Source organism: Simochromis diagramma, unplaced genomic scaffold (assembly GCF_900408965.1).
Source record: "Simochromis diagramma unplaced genomic scaffold, fSimDia1.1 OVJJ01000344.1, whole genome shotgun sequence".
Classification (NCBI taxonomy): Eukaryota; Metazoa; Chordata; class Actinopteri; order Cichliformes; family Cichlidae; genus Simochromis; species Simochromis diagramma.
In genome coordinates this window covers 5,125,345-5,145,587 of record NW_024387375.1, presented here as the reverse complement: position 1 = coordinate 5,145,587, position 20,243 = coordinate 5,125,345, and the positions used below count along the sequence as shown (strand labels likewise).

Genomic DNA, 20,243 nt, shown 5'->3' with positions numbered 1-20,243 from the left:
AGGTAAACTATATTTAATCCATCAGAGAGCAGCTAATAAATGCAGAACAACAGAAAGAATTTAGCAGGAGTCGATCTTTTTTTCTCCTAAATGCTGACCTGTAGTTATGGAACCAGTTGATAACAGTACTGGTCTTTAGGTTGAGCTGGGAGGCCAGCTCCTCAATGGTTTTGGGGGAGGGGTAGGGCTTCTGCTGATAAGCCTTTTTCAGAGCCTCCTTCTCCTCAGGGCCCAGCACCACCCTGGGCTTCTTCAGCTGCTGCTGCCCTGGGCTCTGGGAGCCCTGCATGTACTCTGACCCCACCAAGCCTCCGTCCACAGAATGGCCATCACTCAAGGAGCTCAGCCGCCTCTTCATGTATGCTGGATGGGAAAGAGGGAGAAATGGGTCATCCAGTGAATACATTAATAAATCTACAAATGAATGGGAGTTTCAATGATAAAGCTGGCAACACCAGTAAAAACCACAAATGCAAACTACAGTGCATAACAGAGACATTTCAATACAAGTGAAGGATTACATTTAAAAATGCATAAATAGCTGTACCACATGACATTTAAGCAGTTATATAAAATGTGCTGCATTAACATATAAAGAGAGCAGAGCAGCAGAGAGGTGGGACTTCAGCTGGAACATAAACAGGTAAAAGATTTGTCAGCAAGGTTTGCCATTCAATAAGAAAACACTGATTGCCTTTGAATTTCCGCCGTTAATGTGTAATCGTGTTTCCATCAAAAGCCCTGAGGCAGGAGATGTAGTCTCTCTTCTCGGCAATAACCCCTATTACTGAGCTCTGAATCAGCTGCAGTTGAGCCAAGCTCAATGCAGATTAGCAAGATGATGACAAAGACTTGGAGTAATAAAGCTGCTCCGTTTTCATACAACGTAACAGGTCTGACAACTAATGCCGCCAGCCTCCCAATCAGCCACTAGGTGGTGCTCTCGTCTTTCTCACCAGTTGTAACAATGAATGCATCTCTTCCATTTTACAGCAAACAAGCAGCACCGTTCACTCGGGGCGCCAGCAACTGAAAATGAACAGCTCATGGCAGCTTCGTATGAGGTTGACATTTTCCCAACCCCAATACATGCTGCCAGATACATTAGTGTTGCAGGGAAAAGCCCCTCAGAGCAAGGTTAGAGCGCTCTCAAAGTTGTGCGCCGCCTCGCAGGCTTGCACCACAAGGGTGAGAGGTCAAATGTGGTAACTTTGGACTAGGTCCATGTCTTTCCTCTGGGCTCTGCTGGTAGCCAGAACTATTGCCCATTGCTATTTGGATGCATTACTCTTGGTCAATAATCTAACATGAAGCTGAATGTAGTGCAACCCCACCAGTCCAACCCCCCCGACCACACAGGCGTAAGGTCAGTTGTGTTTTTCGCCCTTATGCGTAGTTTGTGATATCAGCAGGGTAAGCTGATCCTGGACGGCTGTGCCCACTGGCAGGTTCAAATATCCATACCCTGTTTGCTTCAAGTGGGCAGTGCGGGGTCACTGTGAGGCAGCGAGGGAGGAGGGGGAGGGTTATGAAGCAGGCCTATTGGGGGGTTTTTGATTCCTAAACGTATCCTCCTGACAGAAAAGAGTGCAGGATGATGGAGTGATGGAGCGGGCAATGGGCTAATAAATGATAAAAATACGAGCTTATAGACACTGATGATTATTATGTTGATGACGATGATGAAGAGTAGTGCTGATGACTGTGAGTAAGCAGGCCCCCGGCAGTCGCCTAGCTGTCACATTGAATACAGTACGTGATGTCTGCAGTCCTGATTGGTACTGACATCACACCAAGATGACTGTGATCTGCACAACATGCTCTGCTGTCCTGCACAAAGGATATTGTGTGCAGATGTGCATGTGTAATTCAAAGGCTGCTGCTTGTGTGTGGTTTTTTTGCTTTGTTTTTTTGTGAGCATATTTCTCAAATAAATGCATGCTTAAGCACAAAACATGAAAGGTTTTCTGAGCCTTTCGATTATTATTTCTGACAGCATGCTGTGCTGTATATAGAGTATGCATCTATTTCTACTTATTGAGCTTTTTGTTACACACACACCTTTCTTCTCCAGGCGTTTCATGTCCATAAGTTTCTCCACGCTGTGTGGGTCCTGGAGCCAGAGCTGCATGCGGACAAAGGGCTCCCTGCCCTTCAGGCTCAGCTTGTGCCAGGGTTTAGGCCTGGCCAGCAGGTCTGAGACAGAACCCTGAGTCAGACCCAGGATAGTCTCCCCAAACAGACGCTGACCTGGTTTGGAGAAAGAAAATGGAACCAGTTAAACTACACAGAAAAGTACAACACCACAATTGAGCATAAGAGCAAAAAAACAAACAAAAAAAAGCTCTTACCCAGGTTATTATCGGTTAGCACCTCCTTAACCTTCTTGGTGATGGCATAGGTATCAAGCTCAGGAGACATTGCAACCATCTCCTGGATGCTCAGACCCGAGTGACCTGGTAGAGGCAGCGGGGTGCCCGGCTGAGACTCCCCACCTGAAGGATCCTCAGACGGAGGTTTGAGACTGGAGGACTGTGACGCAAGTGGGTCCCCAGTGAGACCATTGACAGATTCTTCAGCTGAACTGAGGGGGGACTCTGGAGCGGGGCTGCAGCTTGCTGATGTCTTGGGAGTACCCTCTGCTCGAGCACGACACAGAATGAGAAAGTTCGCACAGGTTAGGCGACGTGTAACTATGCGAGGCGACACTAGTTTCATCTCCTCTCCCTGCTGGGTTCAGGAGGGACTTCAGTCAAATTACATCGACTAATTTAACTCCTGTTGAACAAACAGCAAAGGTGCTTAAGTTTTCAGTTTGAAGCCTTTTTGGCTTCCTCCTCCTATTCCTTCATCTCCCTGTCTCTGTCTGTGTAGTGCCGCTGTGCAGCTCAGCAGGCTGGAAGAGAGCAGTCATGAGGAGCTGTCAGTGTACATTAGCTGCTGTTTACACCCCCAGAGAGAAAAAGAGACACACACGTGCATGTACGCACACGCACACATGCGCGCAGACACACACATGCAGAGCTGCCATCTGGCGCTGCAACACTAACTTGTCTATGACATGACAAACCAGCAGCTTGCTGGCTGACACTGCCACAGCACTGGGGATGTGGGGGGAGGAGGGGGATAGTGGGAGGAGAAGTGAGCAGGAGGGGGGAGACGGTGGGTGGGATGGAAGCAAGGAGGACGAGGGGGATGAGGAGGAGGGCGGGTGGGGTGAGTGACAGAGTGACAGTAACAACTAGCCACTAGCTCTAATCAGGCTTTCAGAGTAGTGTTCCAGCATAATATATGGTGTGTGTCTGTGTGTGTATTTGCATGTGATTTGTTTACCTTGGTTCTGAGTTTGCTGGATGTGTGCGTTTTGCCCCTGGTCTCCGTTGAGCCAAGGCTGCATGCGGAGGTACGCCTCTCTGCTCCTCTGGTTCAACTTGTTCCACGGTTTGTGTCGAGACAGACTGTCGGTCAGTATACCCTAAACCCCGCGGAGGGAGAAGACTTCAGACGTGCAACCAATGGACAGTCAAAGCAAAGCCATGAAACTCTGGAACTGCCCATAAACCTCACCTCTTTAGAGTCCTCCTGGTTGTGGTTCTCTTCTCCTATCTGGCTGGACATGGTCCTTCGCGGATCCGTCTGCATGTTGCTCCACCACTGCTCTCTCCAGTAACCTGCTCCTCCGGCACTTCCGGAGCGGGACAGTCCCTCTGAGCCCCGACCCATCCTGAGAGCTCCGTCAGCAGACATATCGACCCCCGAAGAGCTGCGGCCCTCTCTCTTCACGCTGGAGCTAAAGTCCAGAATTGGAGACGGGGATGAGGGCGAGGACAAGAGGGAGCTGGGAGGTTTCTTGAGGGAAAGGGCCAGGGGGTTGTAAGGGGGAAGCGGGGCGGTAAGAGATGAGCTCAGGATGTCCCTCTGTGATAGTGACACTGATGACGAAGAGGAAGATGATGCTTTAAGGATGGGCTCCAGTGCGGCCTGTTGGGCTTCCATCTCCCTGCGAGCTTGTTCTAGGATGGAGCGGATGGCTTCGTCTGATCCGCTCCCCCCTCCACTTCCTATTCCACCTCCCCCTTTCAGTCCTGCATAGGACGGCTGAGCATGAGACAAGTCTACAGAGAGGAGAAAAACGGCCTTCATTACAGACACAGCCATCATGGGCACCTTAAATGCCCCGGAGAAGACGGGGGGAAAAAATTAAATAAATAACTCCAACTTACCAGCTTTCTGCACCTGCAGCTCTCTTTTGGCCTGCTCCAGTATGGACTTGATAGCTTCATCAGAACCTGCCTCTGGGGTGCGCACACGAGCGGTGATGTTACCTGGAAAGAGAGGATGAGGGAATGGGAGGAGACGGAATACCTCGTCAGATTAAAACGCTGGGAATACTAACAGAACAGATAAAGAGGAGACGCTGATGGAAGAATTACACCATAGCACAGCACAAAGAACAACATTCCCACCACTGAGCTTCAAGGCAACTACACTGGAGGGATTGTCATAATTTCTCAGGTCCCTTTAGAGCTTGCACATGCACACGTGCTGCAGGGTTCGTATAGTAAATACTCCCCGCAGAATAACAACTACCAATAAAATCCCTAAATACACATGCTGGCTTTTCCTTTGACGCAAGTCACTGAAACTGTGCGGTTACCTTCAAGGCACATTTATATCTGTATGCCTGCCCGCAATTAATATATGGCGACATAGGCACACACAACACAGAAACATCCCAACACAAACATGCCACACAGACAGAACGTGCTAGAATCTCCGTGTGTGAAGGGGACAGACCTGTGTGTGAAGCTGTATCGGAGAGGGTTCTCCGCTTCGGAGCGTCCTGAAACACTCGGCTAAGCTGGGGCTGGCCTGAGCCCTCTGTTAAAAACAATATACCACACACTATGTTACAGCACTTGTGTGTTTTTTTCCTTTTACAGCTAGACTAAATGGTGCCTTACAATGCTCTGCAAACATAATAAGTGTCTGTTCCTTCCAATGCACATTATATAGTACCATAAATGCATTGATCTTAACCATCTGTGGCCCAAGTAGGATTCCAACTTCTACCTCCAACAGTAATAATAAAGCCACCACAGAGACGGCCTAGTGGCAGCTATCAAACATGGGAATACCAACATGGACCATCTATGACTCGCTGGCAAATTGTGTTATATTTTTTATGTACCTCTGAGACCAACTTCAATCAGCAATGTCTTGATGCGTTAAGAAAGGCAAGCCCAGGCTAATCGAATCTACCCGTAGTTAACAGTACCCCTGCCTTTCTCCTAGTTCCCACCGATCAATACTATTGATGTGTGAAAGGTTTCTGTATTGACCACGATAGCTAGGAGAGGCTCTTGGGATCAGTGCGTGACTAGGAGCTCATTCAAAAAACACAGGTGTGGCACAGAATGGGAGTTAGGAAAGAGAAAGAAAAATAAAAAAGCTAGTCCATATTGACAAGCTAATCAGTTGCTCTGTGCAGGGCTTTACACACATACACACAACATGCAAGACACACACACTCCCCCACGCACAGACAACAATACAGGAACGCAGACTCACCTCTCTGCCGTCCCTGGATGCTGCGCAGAGCGAGGATGTTCTGCTCATCGGCGAGGAACTGCCTCATCTTGTGGAACGGCTCCTTCCCCCTGATGGTTAGCTTGTTCCACGGCTTTGGTCTGGCCAAGATCTCGCTGACTGATCCCTGGGACAGTCCCAGCACATAATGACCAAACACACGCTGACCAATGTTGTGCTTGATCAGCTGCTCTTTCACTTGCCGAGCAATCTCCGCTGTGTCCATGTCCTCCCCGTCCAAAACACTTCCTGTATTAGCATCAGAGTGGCTTGGTGATGGGGAGGGGGCGCTGCCAGCTGTACTGCTCCCGTTAACAGGAGCCATGTCAGGGCTGGCTGGAGGTGGCTGGGGGCTGCTGGCTGCCAGAGGGATGGCAGCAGACCCTGAGCCAGGGGTGGAGGTAGGGATGGAGCTGAGGGTTGGCGTGAAGGGGGTGAACAGTAGAGCCCCACTGGGGATTCCAGAGGACTCCTGCAAGGCTTTTGAGTAGAAGGTCTGGAGCAGCTGCCGCTGAATCAAGGAGTTCAAAGCCATCTTACCACCCACCAGAGGGAAGACGGGGGAGTAGAAGTCCTGTCCAATGCCCGTAGGAGCGAAAGGGAGCGTTTCACTGCTGTTGCTGCTGCTGCTGGTGGTGGTGGTGGCAGTGTTGAGAGGGTCCGTGTGAGTGCGAGACAGGGGGCGCTGTGAGGAGGACGGAAGAGAGGGAGGGGGAGGAGGGGGTGAGGAAGAGGGGTCGCTTGGCGCGGTCTCCTCCTTCGTTGTGGACTCTTCTGTCCCTTTTCGCCCGGCTGACCCTACAAGAAAGGTCAGACACACCATGCATTATGGGGGGAGTCAACAAAAAAGGGGTTCCAAAACGAGAGAGAAAAAATAAAATAACAAACGTTGAAAGTTGTCTTAATCAAGTCTTTTTCAAATTAGTGAACTCTGTTTTCCTTTTTTGCCAACCCCCCCCGGCAAGTGCCCATGCATTTGTGATTTCAACCTTTCTTGTAAGCCACAGCCTGGAGGGAAAAAAAAAAGGACAAACAAAACAATTGACACTGTGCCACTTAGGCAGATTAGCTTGGCCCAGGGCTCAGTCTCTTTTTCCCTCTCTCTCTGCTGCAGGCAAAGCAGAAGTAACTGGACAGAGCAAGATGATGTCCTTAGATAGCCAATACACCAAGTCCTCTTCCATGCTGCTGCAGTGTGTCCTTACACACCGATTTATTCCATTGTAGGTGTAGTAACATAGTTTTTAGTCCAGAAAAATACATCCAGGTGAAAAAACATAAATAAATAAAAAAAAAACTTCTGAAATTAGTTTGGCTTAACAGAAAAAAGACGCATGTCACCAAAAGACAGACTGCACAGCTCTGCTGACTCAAAACAAAGGCCCTCGGCTGCTTGTCTGAAGTTCTACTGAATACATTTTTCTATTCACCAGAACAAATACAGACAAAAAATATATTTTCTAAGTCTTGTAACTACTAGAACCCATCTTGATAATAATCGCTGGGAGAAATATTATTCTAATGCATAACCATTGAGACTTAACATGATTGAGTAAGACAGTAAGCTCCTCTCACTGTGAATGTTAATCAATTCAAAGCTATTCAGCTATTCATGCCTAAAGCCATGACATTTCAAACCCATAAACACTGTTGCAGAGGGCAAGAGTCCTAATGTCGGGGGCATTGCACGTTGTCCTCGTTCTTGTGTAATGCGGCTCCGTTACCGTTCAGGTTGACCTCCTGCTGGGGTATTTACAAAACACCAAAGATGCCTTTTCCTCCCTTCCATGAAGAGCGGGACTACACCAGCAACATTTCCAAACCATGAGAAAGTTTTGCATGACTTTTGCATTATTTTTTTTTTCGACCAATGAACCTGTACATGTGGGCTGCTGTGGTGCAAATAATTCCGCAAACATTACGAGTTAAGTATTCTCAGAGAAAGACCATCTATATGCACACAAGATTGTATGCATTTCCCTGATGACTTGAACTGCAGCTAAAGCCTCATAATCTCCCTTAACCTTCTCTCTTTTTTTTTTGTTTTGTGAAAGCAGTTTGTCCGGTGTCGATGAACCCGGTCCTTACAGCAACATAAGACTTACCGCTCAGCTCGGTGTTGGCGATGCGCAAAGCGGCGCTCTCCGATTGAAGACTTCGGTTCCTCTCCAGTAACAGAACCTCCAGGGGTTTGGATGAGTCCTGGCAGAAAGGAGATCAGGAACAGAGGGGGAAATTAAAGCTTTTGACACAGCTTTTCTCCAGCCTCTCCTCTCAGATGGTCATGTTTACTGATCTAGTTGTGCAATTTTTGCTTTGTCAATAACTTAGTGGCTGCAACCTCAAGTCTACAGTCTGTTGCTTAGTCTTACCTGCACAGAGTCGGATGCTCCAAACTCCATAGCCTTGAGGATACTGAGAAAGGAGGGAGGAAAAAAAGCAAGCATGAGAAAACCGCCAAATATACACAAACACAGCATGCTAACTTTTCTATGTCTTTCTTTTTAATGACAAAGAGCGAGACTGACGATACAAAACTACAAACACAAAGGCTTCGCCTACGTAAGGGCACCCAATTGAGTTACCCACATTAAATGAAGAGACACATCTTCTGTTTACTGCACGTGTCTAAAGACATCAGACTCGTGCAGTAAACAGATCTGTACAGGACACACAAATGCCTGTGTTCACTCCTCACCTCAACTCCTTCTTCACCTCCTCATAGTCAGCTTGCTTCTGCAGCTTCTCCTCCAGCTCCTACACATTGCAAAGATGCAACAGAGACAATTAAAACAATAATACAAATCAACCCTTGGATCTCAGTAGATCCTGCGTTTCTATTATTTACACAACGAAGGGTGTAAACTGGTGAATAGGGTTAAGCAAACGGGAAAAAGACAAGCTACGTAAGTTTTACTATTATAAATGAAAAGTTAAAGTGGCTTCCAACCAAAATCAGATGTTTGTTGTGTTGGTACCTTCAGAACTTCGGATTTGCTGCTAAGCTGCTGTTCCAGCTGTGAGATCTGGGAGCTGGTGGTCTCTCGGAGTTTGGTCAGGCTGGCCTGCAGTCTCTGCACATCTTCCACCAGCTGGGCAGTCTCTCTTTCTTTGGCCCTGAGCTCCGCCTCCAGATTTGAATGGGACGCCACCTCTTCCGACTGTTCCTAAAGTCCAAAAAGTTAGGCAGTTTAATTGAGTAAGTCTCCAGCCACATATAGTCTCAAGTTCTATCAAATTAATAATTTCATCAGTGGATGTTTTGTGTCAAACAAAGCTGATCAATATTGATTATCTTGTCAAAAGGCTTACTTCTTCAGATTCATAGTCACAGATGATGCAATCAATCACAATCACTTCATACCAAAGGAAAGTAGATAACTTTGGCGGAACAGTAGTAGTTGTACACTAACCAAGTCCCATGTCTGCAAGCTATTGGTTAAATCCAATAAATCAGTTAATCCATATACCAATCACATCTTACTTCTTAAGGAAGCTTAACTGGTTACTCCAGCATCTGACCTTTAATACCAGTGACTAAAGTCTATCCATAAAGTGAGGCTTAAAGCTACAGTCACTAGGGAGACCAGGGCACGGCAATAATTACTGTGACCAAATGCAGTGAACCAGCAATCTGGTCTGCCACCACTCGCAGTCAGTTGCCATCTTTAAAGCAACTTGCATTAAGATGGTAATAAAAAGGCAAAAAGACTCTTGCTGTGATCAGTGTGTAACTGAATGGGTTGATTTGGCAATTACATAAAATCTGTTTGCGATAACTGTGGCAAATCTATTGGCATCTACATACAACGAAACTCAAATTATCTACTCCTAATCAGAATTCAGTCAGAACCTCATGGATTTGTAACAGAAATGAAAATATTCCTCCACAAATAATGATATAGTTGCTGCAGGACAGTGATTTAAAAATGATGATGTGCACAACCTAACATATATACAGAAATATAACCAGAAGCAGGCAACCACTTGAGCCAAGCTCCCAACTGCAGAGACGGGCAGCTGAGTTGCGTTTATCGGCACATGCTCGCTCAGACTGCCAACACATTGCAATCAATCTGTCTGTGTTTAAAAATTAAATGGCAATTATTTGCAAACCTTCACCAATCTGTCAGAGTGATGGCAGTCGGTCCGAGCTGGACTGTGTGTGTTTGGAGACAGGCTGCCTCCCACAAGGGGATCTGTGCAGTCGCCTTGCGATCAAAAGTGGTCTGCTAAAGGTCGATGGTGTTGCATGCTCAGCCTTTGGATGATCAGTTTGTTCCAGCAACGACTTGCAAAAGATTTATTGAAATCACTGAGCAACCGCCTATTTTTCCTAGTGGCAAAGAGGTTGCCACCCTGTTTTTACTCTAGTGTGACTGAGCCATTAATCAGTCTGTCAGTGTAGCATAAAAAGGCCAGGCTGATCTTTAGCCTATCAATCCAGTGAATGAGTGAAACGTGTTACCGTGTTTGGGTCAGCCTTGGCCGGGCTGCTGAGCTGCTGGGATTGGTTGCTCAAGGACAGCTGCTCTCTGACTGACTCTGCCTCTCTCTGAGCTGCTTCTGCTCGCTGGAAAGAAAAAGAAAAGGAGAAACGTTCAGGGAAAATCCTGTGTCGCAGGTTCCTACAGTTAAAACACTATTAATCTAAAGTTTAACGCAGATCACTTCTGTGTGAGTTCAGTGTTAATTTTAATGTACACGTTTTCCCGTTTTCCCTACTCAACCCGTCTCATTTTTTCCACTAGCCCTGGAGAAAAAATTAAAGAGCTATTTAACACATCCTTCGAGACAGACAAAATGGGAATAGTGAGCCCAAGAAAGCAGGAATAAAAGTTTTTGTTCATATGCAAAACCCCTCCCCTTTTACTCTGTTTAAAATCTGTCAAATCGGTGACCGCTGCTCATTGACAGCAAAGACATCTGTGAAGGAGAGGAGTACAATGCTGAATGCACAACACTAGCAATCAAACTGAACAAGTTTTTCAGTACACAATCTTCTATCAGTCAACTGCACTTTTTATTTGGAAAGCGAGTCAGCCCCTTTCAGCGTAAACAATGATATACTTCAGAGTGGAGGGTGGCTGGAAATGCGATGTACAAATTTAGAATGACAACCAAGAGCGAACACTTCCTTAATTAAAAATCTCAAGTTATTCCTGAGCATTGAGATGACACCCGCTGCCTGGTGTTTACTGCTAAAGTGCCGTGCTCCAGTAGGGAATCATCTACCACGCCGGCCAACTTGCCATCATTAGGAGTTACAGGGAGCCGATTCCACAGTGTTCCTAATTGCAACCATATTGAGAGCTGTTATTGACTGGGTGGGAGTTGGACTGCTAGTTGCAAAAGAAAATCCTGTTTTCCATTTTCTTCTTATAAAAGCATATAAAAAGTCTGTGACTGAGCTGGAGGCCATGCTGTCATCCTCTGTAAACCTCAAATCAGAAGTGTGAATAGAGTGTGTGTTTGTGTGTGCGGCATTATAGTCGGAGCGTTAACCTTTAGGCTAATATTAACATTACATGCCTATGCTACCCCTTTAACCACAAATCATACTCTTGGGCTAATAATGAAAGTTAACAACAATGACATTAACAGATACCACAGGAATATTTGCAACACGAGGGCAGAGGGCAGACCGGGGGGCTTATTTCAGCTGGATGGGTTTAGTAGGTGTGTAATAAACAAGCAAAAGAAACAGCAACCCTTGCAGTGATAAGCAAGCCACATCTCATGGATTCTCAATAGACAGGAATATTTCGGTATTTTTAAAAGGTCTATTTTTCATGTCAACAAACCCACAATAAAAAAAAAAAAAAAGAAAAAAAAGAAAAAAGAAAAAAAAAAAACGTTAATCGTTAATCAAACCAAAGCACACTGTGCAAGTGTACTTATTATAATAGCTTATTAGAAATAATATTTATACAGCAAAGTGCTTCACATATTGGATAAAACCACACATTAAATATGTTTCTATGCCCCCGACTTACACACTTTCAAGCATATGGTCTTAAACACACCAACAATAAAAACATTTGTGTGACCAATATTGTAAAAATAAAGCGCAAGTATTTAAGAAAAAGTTAACCCATTTAGCAGACATTTAAAACAAACCACAGATTTCTGAAGGATTTCGGAGACAATAAGGAATCCAAAGTTCAGCTGCCAAAACCTTAAAGACTCAATTTAAAGTAAACGGTTAATCAGAGATCAACTGTCGTCACAAAACACTCAAAATAAAAAGCAGGAGCCTGGCCATGCAGGACTTTGTATGCGATTCATTGAATTCAATTAACATGAACGCTAAACCTCACTGCAATTAACATGGAGGGGTGTCAAACACAAGGCTCGGGTGCCACAATCAGCCCGGCAAAGACTCCAATCTGACCCACTTGAACTTTTAACTGTATTTTCATCGGTTTTAAAGCTTTTACGTCCCCCATTGCCATTGATACTAAACCAAAGTAAGAGATAAACAATTCAAGGACAAAGTCCCTATCAACTTTTTTTCTGTTGACAAAGTTTTTTTTTTTTTAAAAAACAGGGTCCACAATAAAATAAATGACACATAGTGGATGTGTGTTAGCACAATAAAAATCTTGTTGGTGGTTTGGTCATGTCACATTTGTTTAGAGGAAGCTAAAATATAAAATATCACTAAAATAAATTGTTTTAAATCGGTTTACCTCATGTTTGCCTCCACAACAATTTCAGCCAGCATTTGTTTTGTCTACAATTTAACAATGAAACTCGTGAAGACAACTTGGACAGTGTTGCACTTAAACAAAACAAAAAAAATACTATTCAGTAATAAACCGAGCGGGCTACCTGATTGGCTCTTTCCAGGTCTGTCATCAAGATCTCAATCTCATCAGCCCTAAGAGACAGAAAAACATGTGTTGTTACTTCAGGTAAATGCACAGAGGATACATAAAAAAACAAAAACAAATATGGATAAATGAATGATGACGACTCCCAGAAAGAGAGGTGCACACATTTAGAGCATCCCAGTACGGTGTCCATTAAGCTACTGTCTAAATTTCACCTTAATCCATTGATTGTGAACTCCATAACCCAAACAGCTTGTATATGTGCGTGCATACATGTATTTAAATGTGTGTGTGTCTATGAGTGTGGGTGTGCACATGTAAGCCCCTAAACCCAGGCCACACTAAAACAGAGGGATTACATTAATAGAGCTCTAAGTCCTAATACAGCAGACTAATCTGCTATGAAGCTGTGTGATTGTGTCTGACTAATGGTCTGGATGGAGGCCATGGTTCACCTCTCACTTGCTAGAGGTCAAACAGCAAGAATACATCCCCGTAATACCACCTCTCATTGGACGTTGGGAAAAATATTTTAAATAATCCCTCCATCGTGAGAGAAGTGGATACCTGGCACTTTTCTGTGAACAATGAGCGGGAACTGAAGAATACAGAAGCGCAACGAATTTTAATATTTCGTAATGAAGGCTTTAACTTTGAGTTAAACTACAATTGCCTTTCTGTTTTTGAGTTTTCAGCATGCGTGAATATGTTTCCCAGCACGAGGAGGCTTTGGAAATACTGACCTCACCGATGGTCTATAACGCAATGCAACGACACGGCATAAATGCATGCGTGTTTATTTAAAACATTCCTCGCTGATAAGAATACGCGAGTGGCACTGAGTGGAAAGGCGTGAGGCGCATATGTGCACTGCGCGTCCATTAAGACCTTTTGATTTTATTGCAATCTTTTGATAGTGAACCCAGTAGCCCACGCAGCTTTTGTATTTGTGTGTCACAGTATGAGAAACAGTGTTATGTCCCATAGGCTTGAGTACTACTGATTTGAATGTGTTTAACAAAACAGACACAGTTGATATTAGGTCAACATTGTGCCACAGGCAATGCAGCAAAAAGAATCAGATGTGGGTGGGAGAGCTTTTCACTCTCCGCTTTTATTCTTTCCCTAACAGTTAAAAGGATCTAGTATGTATTTAAGCAACATAATAGTACACTACCTCAACAGCTTTTATCCCGTCTTAAGCTATAGTGTGCAGGACCCGCAAGCGCACTCAAATCGCGCACCCGCGCACACAAATGTTAAGGTCAGAGAGCCAACAAGCTAGAAAAGCTTGTAATGGAGAGCGTTTATGGGTAGTAATGCAACCCAAATACACCACCGCTCCTGCTCCAAATGTGATCATTTAATCAAAGTACAGATGCACAAAGTCTTCTTAAATAACCTTTGGATTTGGCTGTATTTGGGAATTATAAAGGCAAAGCTAGAGGCTGAGGGCCAAAGCAGATCACAGGGAAGGGATTTTCTGCATATCCTGATACAGTCAGTCAGTCAGTCGCTGGGCAGGGCAGGAACTGTCCGTGGCCCGCCAATGCACCCGCTGGAATGACTTCATCAAACACTGGAGAGTAAAAGGGGGGGTGGGTCCTTCGTGATGATAAAGTCTGATTTTATAGCACCCAAACTTATCTATAAAACACCATACAGCAGCCACAGGGAGGAGCTATAGAGTAGATACACAGCCAAAATGGAAAACGCACACAATCAGCGCACATTCAAACACACTTGCACACACTCTTTTGTACCATGAAAGCCAATGGGTGCACCCAGTGACATCAGTGAGTACTATAGGACTTCTGAAACAAGCCCAGAGCCTCTGAGGCCCTACTGTACTTCCTCCATCTCAGACGGGCCTTTTCATCTCCTATCATCTACTCTCTTGCTCCTCACTCAAGCGCTCCTTTTCTTTTCCACCCTTTGCCTGCCTCCATCCTTTCCCCCTCAACCGTTGCCTTCCCATCGCCCTCCACTTTTTTCACCCCCTCCTTTCATCTTTTTCTTCCTTCCACCTCCCCTCTCTCATCTTTCGCCCTCTCTTCCTCGGCCTCTGTCCTCGGTGCCAGCAGGATATTCCCCTGATTTAGATTTTCATTTCCCTCCTCTATCGCACTCTTATCCCCTCTTCCTCGCTGAAGCCTCCGGCCCCTGGCTCGCTTTTTGCCCTCCAGCTTTCATCACTCCATTCCTTTTCTTTCCTTGGCTTTCTCCACATTGCGTTTTCACAGCGTGTTACCTTGGGGATTTCAAGGAGGCTTAAAAAGAAGCTAGCTGTGAGACCGTGTCTGTGTGTATGTTGTGCGCCATTTTGTGTTGTTGTGTGCTTGGGCTGGACACCGGAAAGAAAGCCCTATTGACCGGTGCCTAATTATCGGCAATTAAACGGATTTTAACCAAAATGTTATCAAAGCCTCCTACATGCAGATAAAGCTATGCGCAAACATACAGAGGAGTCTCCACACACTCAGCTCACACACACACACACACACACACACACACACACACACACACAAAGCATCCTGTGGGGCTGGAGATCAATATATCATTAATCTTTAACAGGGACTAAACGGGTAAAATGCGGCCAAGTCAGACCCTCACAGCGTCGACACAGAGAAGGGGGGGGGGGGCTACGCTACATCTGCAGGCCCGCCTCCCGCTGAAGCTGAGACTCTCCGGGCGCTGCAAACATCGACCAAATTCTCAGGGAGTGTGTTTGTGTACGTCCACGGGTGTTTGTGAGAGTGTGTTAGTGCTTATTTTAAAAGGCAGATTACCCAAATGCAGCGAGAGGATGGGGGGGATTTGTCACGCAATGTCCTCCTTAGTGAAAAGTTCAGAGCTAGTGTGTGCGTGTGTGCGCGTTTGTGTGTGTGTACCCGCACGTGTCTGTGCGCTTGTGAGGAGAGAAGCGCATGATATGTATGTATGCGTTTGTGTTTCGCAGTGCCAAAATGTATGCAGTTAAAGGGTTAAAAGTTGTGTTCAGCCAAACACTGGCGATTTGCTCAGCCAAGCAGTAAACGGGGGAAGGACTCCAAGGACTGGGAGGGTGCAGGGTTAGAGAGGGTTTGTGTGTGCTTTAAAGCATTGCATTAAAATTTCAGATCACAGCACGCCACATAGTCAAGGACCCTGACTGCCTCGGGCTCACGAGTGAGTGAGCGAATGAGTGAGTGTATACTTGTACGTGTGTGTGTGTGTGTGTATATATGTGGGTGGGCATGTGTTTATTAGCTTCTGTAAGCAAATGGGACCTACTATAAGTGTCTTTTCAAAAAGTGTTTTCTTCTGACATAAAACGAAGAGACAAGGACGCCAAAAGAAAGCGTAAAGAAATGTAGGAAGGAAAAAAAAAAAAAAAAAAAAAAGAAGTGCAGGAAAGGGGACGGGGGGAGGGAGGGCCTTCTGATAGACTATGAAACATATTGATTAGTGCTATTACACCGTGTGCAATATCGTCCTGTGGTCTTTCCTCTCACACTAAAAAAAACAAACACCTAATGCAGGAGACAAACGACAAAGTGTGCGAGTGAGAGAGGTAAGAGGGAAAAAAGGAAAAAAAAAAAAACAGGGAGAAAAAAAAAAAAATTGTGAGGAAGACAGAAGAGGGATCGATTTGTTTTTAACAGCCAATCAATTTAACAACTCTGTTAATGGAGAGGCACAGTGAGTTTGGGGCAAGGTAAATGGGACGGGGTGGCGATGGTGGTGGGGTGGCCTTAAAAGCCAAGTTGATACTCTCCCGTACTTTGTGTATGAACACAGGATGCCCTTGACCATTTTATTATCAGTCCCTGGATTTAGCCAAAAGAGCTCATATTTCAGCCAAGGTAGGGTGATCCCCCCCTCCCCCGGAAATGTAATTTTTCAGCTTTGCGTATGCGATTCTGGTGCTCACGAGGTTCTGGGTCCTGCTGCTAACCCAGAGGGAACGAGGAGTGTGAATGTCATAAAGTGCCACTTCACAGTGCGGAGTGCTGACATGGAAAAGCTTCTGTTCTCATCCTCAACACTACTATAAGATCAATAATGATAGATGCCCAAAGCTCGACTGAAGCCATCTCATCTTACAGGTCCTATTAGAAAACATATGTAGCTTTCAATCTGGCACCTCTCTATCAAGTCTCTGATGAAATCTGAAAGCTCTTTACCCCATTAAGACATCAGGCGCCTATATAAGACGTACATATCAGGTCTTAATGGATTAAAGAAAACCACACACACATCCGCGCGCACAAAACAAACTCTATTTTGATGTTTTAGTTTGGCTGCAGAATACATTACAATCCCTTTCAGTATTTACAGTGCATGGGTAATGCCGGGATTTGGAGGCTGCTGGCTGTTGTGGGAGAAAATCCAGCTGTTAGGGAGAGAAGGGGGAGTTTCCATGCAAGGAGATTCACTAAACAGGATGATTATGTCAGGAGGAGAGTATGGAGGAGCCAGAGGGGAGAAGTCACCCGCAAACACACATAGATCAGTGAGGCACGTACTTTGCTGTGGATTCCTCGTCATACTTTGTCTTCAAATCAAAGAGCTCGGCCTGAGTTGTTTCAAGTGCTGCAAAAGACGGTGAGAGACAGTTAAGGGTTTTCCTGGTGCAAAGTGAGCTGAAGAAGCAGATCCAGACATGAGCGATACTTTTTAAAAGAGCATTAAAGGTGTAAACATTATCTTTGACAGCTTCTTACTACTAAAGTCTTATTTCACACGAGAAACTTTGGCATTTCTGTTTCTCAGTGATGACAGCTGAGATTTTCTTAGATCTCCAGCCCTCGCAGACACCTAGTCCAGATGTGTCAGATTAACTATGAGTGTTAAACATAATAATCACCAGCAGCTGTTTTTTTTTTTTTTTTTTTAACTCATTTTCACAATGGGTGAACATTTATTGAGAAATAGAGAGGAATAGAGGGAATCCATTATTATTTCCTTTTTTCTGTCACACAAAGGTGGATGATCACGTTACAAATGACAAGTTTTAAGTAAGATGGTCGGCGTATGTGGACGTAACCCCTATGAGCCCAAAGCTCCGGTTAAATATATTCTTTTTTTCTACTTTAGGATCTGCATGATATCACTGAGAGGGGATATCCTTATATGGTCATCTCGGGAACGCAGCTTTGCCTGGGAGCACAGACGCTCCACCCACCTGATGTTTCAACCCTTCTATTTGTCAGTCTGAAGAAAGCTGGATTAAAGGGAGGTGGAAGGGAGCTAAAACAGCTTGTTTCAGGACAGCAGAATACAGGGCTTCACGGGTTTAAAGTAAACAAAGATGACGCTGAACTTTTAAATCATACAAAGCTACTCTACAAAAGTACAGGGATAAAAATATGGAACTGGAGATTAATATAATAAGTCCCCTTTAAGAAGTTTTCAAAGGCTTAATAGCCAGCCCAACTACACTTTCAGTGATAAGAGCACTTTATCTAAAGGTGGGTAAACAATCCCCAGGTGTGTACAGGCTGCGTAGGCTGGTACCTGTCTGTAGGGACCGGGCTTTCTGTTCGGCCTCCTCCAACCTTGAGGACATGGAGTCCTGGCTCTCCTGGAGTTTCCTACAAGAGACCAGGTAGCAGAAAGTCACAGTCAGTCAAGAGATACTGAGTCAGTAAATTCTGAGCTCACACTTTGTGGCAACTGCGACTATTCTCTATTTTCCCACCATTTCTGAAGTGTTTTCCACCCTAAAATCCTCCCAACACAACCCACTCCTCATTAAGCAGCCCTATTAGGCAGGAATGTCTGGCCACTGGGGCACACTGCACCCAGGGGGGAGAGAGAGAGAGAGTGCGCGAGGCTTGACTAAGGGAGAGGGGGGAGGGGGCGACAGAAACCACAAGGATAAAATAGATTCATTCTTAGCATATAAAAAGTTGGGCTCTGCTGAGAAATTGCCACTGCGTGTAAAAACATCAATAATCTAGCACAAAGATGGTCTTTATGGCACTCTTTGATGCCCCCCTTCCCCGCCAATCTGTCTCTCCTGTCATCTCTATTTTTCTGCCCTCTACTTCATCCTTTCATCTCCCTCACTCTCTCTACCCTTCGCTCATTCCTTGCAGGATGAAATGCATCGGAGGTGCCATCCATTTACTCCCACCCCCCCCCCCTTCTCTCTCAGACACAGGAAGTCAGCTCACTGCAGACAGGAAGGGGCCTATAAAACACTGACGTACAGGAAATACAGTTGGACAATTGATCTTCTACTGTACGTCTGAAAGGGACAGTGAGCTTTAATATAACTTCGTCAAACAAACGAGATGACTGACAGGAGGAAAACGTGCTTTGTAAAGTCAGTTTCATATTAGTAAACTGTATACATCAACTTGAAATGAGGACTTTCATCAGAGGCATGGTGTTTTAAAGACTGCAAGCAGCTTGTAGCTTGGAGAAAATCCATAGCGTTCAGTGCATCGGGTCTCATTCGCTTAGAATTACAGCAGAGACTGTTTGGAGTCAGTATATCATTACTAAATCTGCATGGTGAGAGTGCGATTTAGTAGTAAAACTGCATATTAACATGCTTGAAGAGGAACTCCATACTGTGCAGCTGAGCACTTGTGACACGCTGAATTTAATCTGTTAATTCTGTCGGTCTCAAACTTTCATTTCATTGCTGATAAAAACGTTCAGGTCTGACGCATCCATCAGAGCTTTTTTAGCTCTTGTTCTCCCTCAGTGAAAATATGCTGCGTCTTTAAGCCCCGAGGCTGCAGCGGCTAATCACATGAAGCCTCATCACTCAGATGTCTGCACATCTCTTTTTTATTTGATTTGATTACTTCAAAATAAGAGCACACATTATCCAAGTTAATATGGGATCACAAGATAGCTTAAACTAGTTACTGTTTTTTGGGATCCAACGTAGAAGCAAAGGAGCCTGAGTTAGTTGTTACGTGAAACAATATTCCTGCCTCAAGTCCATTATACTTTAGGCCAAATTGGCCCTTTTCTGGAAAATGGCAGTATTAAAGCATTTTAGCCTCACTAAGCAGTTTTTTTTTAAATGTCCCTAAAGCATCCGGAAGCATTTTTTGAGCTTATTACTGCCCCCGTCTTCCTGTACACCTGAAAATTACACACTTTAACATGCCACACTTTAACAAAAAAAACCCATTGTATTGAAATAAAGTAGTCTTTATCAGCAAAGCATATTTTTGCACAGCAGAGGCCCGTGGCAGCAAAATATCCAACATAACGGCTGAAAAGTATCTTGGTAAACAGAAAATGGGAGTGGATGGTGTCGATTCCCATCAAAGCGAGAATGGCAAGCGCCCACATGACAAAAATGCTGGCATTGTCTTTTATGCAAGTTATCTCCATTCCTACATTTGTGCGCAGGAGGAAAGCAATAAGCAACAATTTGTCGATTAGACTGATAACTACTGAAAAAAAAAAAAGAAAAGAAAAGAGCCCTTGGAGATTTGCTTAAGAAGGAATTAGTAAGTTGTGAACAGAGAGCCCTGCTAAATAAAGTCTGAAATCTTAAACCTATCATTCAAAGATAAGAATCAGCAGTTCTGCCTGAGGGCACAATGACCCAAAGCATTCAAACTGCAAAATAATGCAGAGGTTATTACTTTAAACACAGCTGCAGCAGCGCACATACGCACATAAACATGCGCAACTTTTACCTCTCCTTCTCTGCATAGTCGTTGTGTAGCTGGAGCTGCTTCTCTTGGGCCAGGTTCTCGGCTTGATTCTTCAGAGACTGCTCGTACTCGCGAATCTTCTCCTTCAAGGCCTTAATGGTCACCTCTGTGGAAGAGATTAGAGCAAAGAGGCGAGCACCGAGAG

General features: G+C 44.9%; 1 protein-coding gene across 3 annotated transcripts in view; it reads right to left on the bottom strand.

The window, feature by feature from the left end:
* cux1b (cut-like homeobox 1b) overlaps positions 1–20,243 on the bottom strand; it is a 62,284-nt gene that overhangs the window by 10,724 nt on the left and 31,317 nt on the right. The window contains exons 6-22 of one of the 3 annotated variants that reach the window (XM_040009261.1): positions 20,081–20,204; positions 17,925–18,001; positions 16,934–17,000; positions 12,424–12,472; positions 10,058–10,162; positions 8,568–8,756; positions 8,288–8,346; positions 7,962–8,004; positions 7,695–7,791; positions 5,572–6,387; positions 4,798–4,881; positions 4,224–4,325; positions 3,568–4,115; positions 3,334–3,475; positions 2,352–2,639; positions 2,062–2,250; positions 99–363 (exon numbers count right to left, since the gene is read on the bottom strand). In XM_040009261.1, coding sequence (XP_039865195.1) covers positions 99–363; positions 2,062–2,250; positions 2,352–2,639; positions 3,334–3,475; positions 3,568–4,115; positions 4,224–4,325; positions 4,798–4,881; positions 5,572–6,387; positions 7,695–7,791; positions 7,962–8,004; positions 8,288–8,346; positions 8,568–8,756; positions 10,058–10,162; positions 12,424–12,472; positions 16,934–17,000; positions 17,925–18,001; positions 20,081–20,204 — 3,244 coding nt within the window. The remainder of the gene's footprint in view (positions 1–98; positions 364–2,061; positions 2,251–2,351; positions 2,640–3,333; positions 3,476–3,567; positions 4,116–4,223; positions 4,326–4,797; positions 4,882–5,571; positions 6,388–7,694; positions 7,792–7,961; positions 8,005–8,287; positions 8,347–8,567; positions 8,757–10,057; positions 10,163–12,423; positions 12,473–16,933; positions 17,001–17,924; positions 18,002–20,080; positions 20,205–20,243) is intronic. The other 2 variants (XM_040009262.1, XM_040009263.1) reach the window with 2 other exon arrangements.